Raw genomic sequence first — 7,284 nt, 5'->3', positions numbered from 1 at the left:
ACCATGAAGCTCCATTGCTGAACAAAATGCATGTACGCTCTGCGCCGTAGCTCTACGGCGCAGAGGTATAAGGAATGTATGGAGAGGGCTCACGGGCTGAGTCCTCTTCATACAGAGGTGGGGGTTTTTGCATTTTGCACAAAACCCCCACCGCTAATAACCGCGGTCGGTGCTTGCACCGATCGCGGCTATTAACCCTCTAAACGCCGCCCGCAAAGTCGCGGGCGGCGTTTAAAAGACGGCGGCGCGCGGGCGCCGCCATCTTTTTTTCGATCGCCACGCCCCCGAACGTCATCGGGGGGCGGCGATCGGTTACCATGGTAGCCTCGGGTCTTCTCTTGACACGAGGCTACATGGTTTATGCAGGTTCGTTACAATGAGCCAGTGGCTCATTGTAATGTAAGACCTGCAAAAACGCCATATATTGCAATACTGTAGTATTGCAGTATATGGTAGGAGCGATCTGATCATCTAGGGTTAATGTACCCTAGATGGTCTAAAAAATAGTGAAAAAAAAAAGAAAAAAAAAAGTTTAAAAAATAAAAAAAATTAATAAAATATTAAAAGTTCAAATCACCCCCCTTTCCCTAGAACGGATATAAAACATAACAAACAGTAAAAATCACAGACATATTAGGTATCGCCGCGTCCCAAAATGCCCGATCTATCAAAATATAAAAACAGTTACGGCCGGCGGTGACCTCCGAGGCGGGAAATGGCGCCCAAATGTCCGAAATGCGACTTTTACACCTTTTTACATAACATAAAAAATAAAATAAAAAATGATCAAAATGTCGCACAGACCTCAAAATGGTAGCAATGAAAACGTCGCCTCATTTAGCAAAAAATGACCCCTCACACATTTCCGTGCGCCAAAGTATGAAAAAGTTATTAGCGTCAGAAGATGGCAAAAAAAATTTTTTCTTTTTTGTACACATTCGTTTAATTTTTGAAAATGTATTAAAACACAATAAAACCTATATAAATTTGGTATCACCGCGATCGCACCGAACCAAAGAATAAAGTAGGCGTGTTATTTGGAGCGAAGAGTGAAAGTCGTAAAAACTGAGCCCACAAGAACGTGACGCACGTGCGGGTTTTTTTCAATTTTTCCACATTTGGAATTTTTTTTCAGCTTCGCAGTACACGGCATGTTAAAATAAATAACATTACGGGAAAGTAAAATTTGTTACGCACAAAATAAGCCCTCACACAGGTCTGTACACGTAAAAATGAAAAAGTTATGGATTTTTGAAGTTGGAGAGCGAGAAATTAGCCGAAAAACCCTCCGTCCTTAAGGGGTTAAGCATGCTTAAAGCAAAGCTGTCACCAGAAATGCCATTTTTAGCTGGTGAAAGGTTCCAGTAGCCTATGCTATGCTGATTTTTTTGTCAGTATTCTGAATTATTTCAGTAGTTTATATAAGTTTAATTCACATTACCTGGCTCCCTGCCTGCAGCATGTGTTGAGGTCCTAACTCCAGGACCTTGCTTATCATTTCACTACCAATAGAAATCTCTAAGTACCCTGTCCTGCCCAGCCAGCAGACGCTCGATTCTTTTTGCGTCAGAGTAACCATTCACAACACCCTGTCTAGCCAGTGTATTTTTGTTATGGACCTGCGGAAGGGGACGATCCGCCCCTGAAACACTTAGTCCTATTGTTATCAATTCCAAAAATAATTGTAATATTATATATACCTCTTGTCTATACGGAACAACTTGTTCAAGACAAACCTGTTGTTTTTTAAAAAAAAACTTATATCACGTGCTCTTTTGTACTACACCAGCCAATGTGATGGTACCCAGGAAACGCAGCAGCTCACTCAATTTTATTCAAGTACTAAGACTACCAAGCAGGGGCGCCACCCAACCTCCAGCATGAAATTACATTCCTGGTGCCAGGTTCGCTTTAAATTTTTCTCAATAGCATTTAAACAAGTCTGTAATATACTGGAAGATTATAGTCTGGTCAGATGATGTCATAATACACAATGGCGCTTATTTACTAAGGGCCCCGCGGGGCTACATGCGGGATTTAACAATTCAAATTGTGTCGCAAGACAAGCACTCACATACACCGGGAAGAAAAAGGTGAACTCCGGCGGACCTGAGCGGGGAAGTGACTCATGCAGGGTTACGGGCGCATGATCTTGATGAACCGCAGCAGACTTCATCCTCGTCAGACAACGCGCCTCGGGAATCGCGCAGGGACCGGGTAAGTTAATGTGCCACAATATGTTTGGCAGCCATAAGCCACTGCAAATCACCCCAAAAACACCATACCAAAAGTTTTTTGGTAGACATATTGCAATGGAAACTTCATATAATTTAAGGAAGGCTGAAAGAACAAATGTAGAAAGACATTCCTGATCTACTGCCATCTACCAAGATGATGAATATGAAACTAGGGTGGACATTTCAACAAGACAATGATCTCGAAAACACAAAATCAAGGAAATTCTTAATTGGTAAACTAAAGCTGCCCAACCAATCATCTGACCTGAATCCAATAGAAAGTCTAAGGAAGTAACTAAGGAAGGAGCAGATTGTCACCTCTGACTTCTGCCTGTATCGGCCTATAGCATTGTTCTGACTTACTAATCTTCTAGTATGTGTGACATTGCTATGTATGTCAAATGGCAGAGCCAGCACCAGCACTAGTCATACCCGGGAAAGTACTGGATCCCAGGGCTCCTGGGAAGGCCCGCATAAGGCTGTACGTAAGGAATCCATAGGGGTGAGGGGGACTGTATCTAAAGAAGCCATAGGGTGGGATGGGTGCTTTAGATAAAATGACCATGAGGGGACTGTTTGGTGTGATAAACTAGGGAATACCACTTGAGGTCACTGCAAAGGGGCCCAATAAGGCTGTGTCGCCAAGGAGCCTACTGAAACCTGGAGCTGACCCTGTCAAATGGTTTATGGTGCTAAACTGTCATGTGCATACTTGGATGAAAGTTTTTAGTATGGGGCTCCAAAATTCTTGATGCCGGCCCTGGCTACATGTCAGATTGACAGATGTCAGGTATTTATGACATATTCTAGTAATGTGTCATAAATCCTGTAGATGGTAATACCCCTTAAGTTCTGATAACCTGGGATATAGATTACAAGTGCTACCAGTATACTGCATGATGAGGTCCAAGGGTTTTTAACACTGGATAAAGAGTAACTGACTTGTCATATACTAGGACAAAGTACAAATATGAAGAAAACAGTTCTATAAAAGGAAAAGCTAAACCAGCATTGATGTCCTTGTAAGGCGATGAGAAGCAGGCTCTCTACAATGGACCTAGCTTCTTTCTCTCTGGTTTTGCTTCTACTTAATTCGGTCATTGGACAGGTGAGTCCATTATGGATTAGTCTTTGGCTGACGATACAAACAGGATTTTTGATTCTTTTTGTTGTAGATTTTGTTGCAGTTTTTTGAAGTACAGTCAGGAGGTAGGGTCTTTACAGGTCTTTCTTCTATATTAACTATTCTTAACCAACCAACTTGGGCTTGACTCAAAAAACCTTCATGTGCTTATACAGGTAGTCCTGACAATACTTGCACATTATCCAACTGCAGTCTGTATTTCACAGATCCATTGTGAGATCTCTGCTGTGAAACTGACATGAAAAGCTAACACTGACACATCTGACAGTAAACTAATTAAAGTCTGAAGGAAATACTGTAGTAATTTATTTAGGCATAGCATATCATGCTTATCTCCTTGCCAATACATGATGTACTATTGTGGCACAGTGTCAGGTAGTGGGTATGGAGAGGACTCACTGGTAGAGCAATAAACACCACATTAGACTTGGGCATTTTATTTGGTCTGACTCGCATAAGAGTAGGAAATGCTCTACTTTGGATGCATCTCAATGCCGAGAGACAGCAAGTTAAAAAACAAATGTGTGTAAAGACTAAGCTACGTGTCTGAGTTTTGCGATCACATTGGACTCATTCTGCATGTCTTGATTATGTGTGGAATGGAAGGAGAAATAGAATTCCCAGAGCAGTCATGAACAATGTTATCTCCCAGGGAGGGGGTGCATTCTCTGAGATTGAATTTATTATTTCTCTGACCATCTTTGATATATTGCTTTTTGGACCAGACTCTGCATATAATAGATGGACAGCCACCCTACATAATGGGGCACATTTACTTACCCGGCCCATTCGCGATCCAGCGGCGCGTTCTCTGCACAGGATTCGGGTCCGGCTGGGATTTAAGATGGTAGTTCCTCCGCCGTCCACCAGGTGGCGCTGCAGCGCCGAAAATAATCTTAACGCCCCGGAATGCACCATCCCATAGAAGGTGAAGGTGAGCGCTCCCCAAGCGACACATTTTCGGTTTTTAAATGCGGCGGTTTTTCCGAATACGTCGGGTTTTCGTTCGGCCACGCCCCCCCGATTTCTGTCGCGCGCATGCCGGCCCCGATGCGCCACAATCCACGATCGCGTGCGCCAAAAACCCGGGGCAATTCATGTACAAGCGGCGCAAATCGGAAATATTCGGGTAACACGTCGGGAAAACGCGAATCGGGCCCTTAGTAAATGACCCCCAATGTGGAACCCCTGAGATGATGTGACCCCCCTCTACCCTCTTTACACCCATGGAATTTCCTAGGGACATATTGCTCAAAGGTAGATTACGTTTCAATTAGCTACTCTCCTCTTCTCATTTACCCTCATCCTGTTCACCCCTCAATTTCCTGATTTCCGTGCCTGGGTTCATGGTTCCAGATGTGATGCACTTTACTCATGCACTAGAAAACTTTATCCTTTCCAAACCCTGATAGATTTACCTGCCTTGCTGGTGGTCATCACTTTTATTAGCAAATAAAACATTTTGGGGCGGATTTACTTACCCGGCCCATTCTCTGTGCTGGATTCGGGTCCGGCCGGGATTTATTAAGGCAGTTCCACCGACATCCACCAGGTGGCGCTGCTGCACTGGAATACACGAGCCGGGCTGAGTGAAGGTAAGTGCAAGCTTTGCGACAAATTTTTTTTCTAAAAGTGACGGTTTTTCTGAATCTGTCGGGTTTTCGTTCGGCCATGCGCCCCGATTTCCGTGACGTGCATGCCAGCGCCGATGCGCCACAATCCGATTCCATGCGCAAAAATCCCGGCGCAAATCGGAAATATTCGGGTTACACGTCGGGAAAACGCGAATCGGGCCCTTAGTAAATGACCCCCTTTGTCTCTTCCCTTTTAGGTCTGGGACCTGCTCCCCAGATAATATTCCAGAAATACTTTAGAATTTTAATCTACTATCTCCAATGTATGCTGCCATTGTGGCTTTTCTGGTTGTTCTTTCACATATCCTGGAGTTATCCTAACATAGGAGCTTATTGGGGGTGGCAGGGGTGTAACTAGTAAAGGCAGGGCCCCATAGCAGACTTAAAAATAGGGCCCCCCTACCCACTCAGAAAATATACATTTGTATACTCACACGTTTATACACTCTTACACACATTTATACACTTAGGAGCACACATTTATGCACTGAAATATACATTTTTACACTTACACAGATCTGTCTCAGTAGCTGCTGGCAACATGGGGGAAGTAGACGGCAGGAATTAGAAATGAGAGATCCCTAGTCCCGCCATCCCTGCTGTCCCCTCCAACTCCCCTTAAAGATTTTTATCTGAGCTCCCGATTCATGCTGTTGACTGTAAAAGATGTGCACTTTTATATACATATTACGGTGTACAATGTGCAGCATAATATGTATATAACGGTGCACATACTACATTCTTTAGTGTGTCAGGTCGGATTCCAGGGCCCCCTAATACTGCGGGCCTCATAGCAGCTGCTTGTTAGTAGTTATGCCCCTGGGGGGAGTTATATGCGACCTATTGAAAACTGACATTCCCTTTGACCATGCTATATTTCTACTTCACATGTATTCACAGCTGCTAAATGTTTATTAACCCTTTATTATAACCCTTTTGTGTAGTTCTATACTCGCATCAAAGATGTGAGAGCATGGGAACATCTCGCAGCATTATTAGTTAATAAGGTGAAAAGGCTTTGCTCTGTATATATATGATTCTGTATTGTCTTATGCATATGAAATGCATTTTTTTTCACTGTTTTCCTGGTGTTTTACTTGGATCTACTATATACATTTATTTGCCTGGGATCTTGTCCTCTTCATTTTTTCCCAATTACTATCAGAATGTTGTGATAAAAACCTGCAGTGGAAAATTTTGTATCAATGGCCAAGGTCTATTAAAACTGGCTGCACCATTTTTCTGTCTGACTTTGCACTAGAAAGAAGGTCTTTGCAGCGCATACATGTATTTATGAAGTGTTGAGGCTGCACTGTGTCAACAAGACAACAGAAAAAATTTGCACCTAAAGGGGCTTCTTAGTGCTTAGTTGGAGTTTGCAACAGCGACTGGACAGAATTGTGTTGCACTCAGTATGTATATAAGGGACACCAAAAAGAAAATGGTGCACACTTCCCGAGCAGTGCAGGGTGCACCAGTGTTCAATAATCCGACACACCCTGCACATTGGTGAAGCATATACAGTTTGCCTCACTTTCGATAAATCTGGGCCAATATCTACATCCCCTGTAACTATAGAGATCACGTAGGTCAGAGCCAAACTACAGAAAAAATTACTGAAAAAAAGCAAAAAAAACATAAAAGAAAAGTGTAAATGTTGCTGGATAACAAAATTAATTTAAATATATACATATTTTATAAAGATGTGATAAAATTTATTTTTACCACATTTTTATTGAATACAATTTATTAGCATTTTATATAATATGGGTTGGACAGTTAATTTAAAAAGGCTACTGTCAGTAGTAATTTAATTAATCTGAGTCGATCTTCGTATCCCAGGACATATATACTACTTAAGAAAAGCTGGGGATAATTGGCTTTGGTGAAATTTATGGAAAACATAAAAAAGTTCATGCTGATGGGCTGATATGAGCCTCTATACAGCAGGTCAACTGATATTATGGGTTTACAAAGGTATGGAGAAAGTGCAGACCAGTGGGGTAACTAGAAGCTGATGGGCCCTAGTGCAAAGTTTGTGCCAGGCCCCCGACTATAATGTTTGGTTTATAGTGATAGTCTTCTCATATGGGAAAGTGACACCATAAGGGCCCCCTTAGCCTCTTGGGCCAGTGTGGGTCCGCAACCTCTGCACCCCCTCAAGTTACACCCCTGGTGAAGGCCAATCCATTGGAGGTCCCCTAGTCTCCAGCTGCCATAGATATACTTGCCCTCACTATAACACCATCAGTGGCTGAAGCTTTTTGCT

The 7,284-nt window shown here is 42.8% G+C and overlaps 1 protein-coding gene across 2 annotated transcripts in view; it reads left to right on the top strand.

The window, feature by feature from the left end:
- The first annotated feature begins 3,225 nt into the window (after positions 1-3,225).
- Positions 3,226-7,284, top strand: part of LOC140132788 (meprin A subunit beta-like) — a 29,644-nt gene continuing 25,585 nt past the window's right edge. For both annotated transcript variants that reach the window (XM_072152011.1, XM_072152010.1), the window contains exon 1: positions 3,226-3,345. In XM_072152011.1, the coding sequence (XP_072008112.1) occupies positions 3,268-3,345 (78 nt within the window). In that variant the 5' untranslated portion in view covers positions 3,226-3,267. The remainder of the gene's footprint in view (positions 3,346-7,284) is intronic.

Source organism: Engystomops pustulosus, chromosome 5 (assembly GCF_040894005.1).
Source record: "Engystomops pustulosus chromosome 5, aEngPut4.maternal, whole genome shotgun sequence".
Lineage (NCBI taxonomy): Eukaryota > Metazoa > Chordata > Amphibia > Anura > Leptodactylidae > Engystomops > Engystomops pustulosus.
Note: the sequence above shows the minus strand (reverse complement) of the source record. Positions and strands in the feature narration are given on the sequence as shown.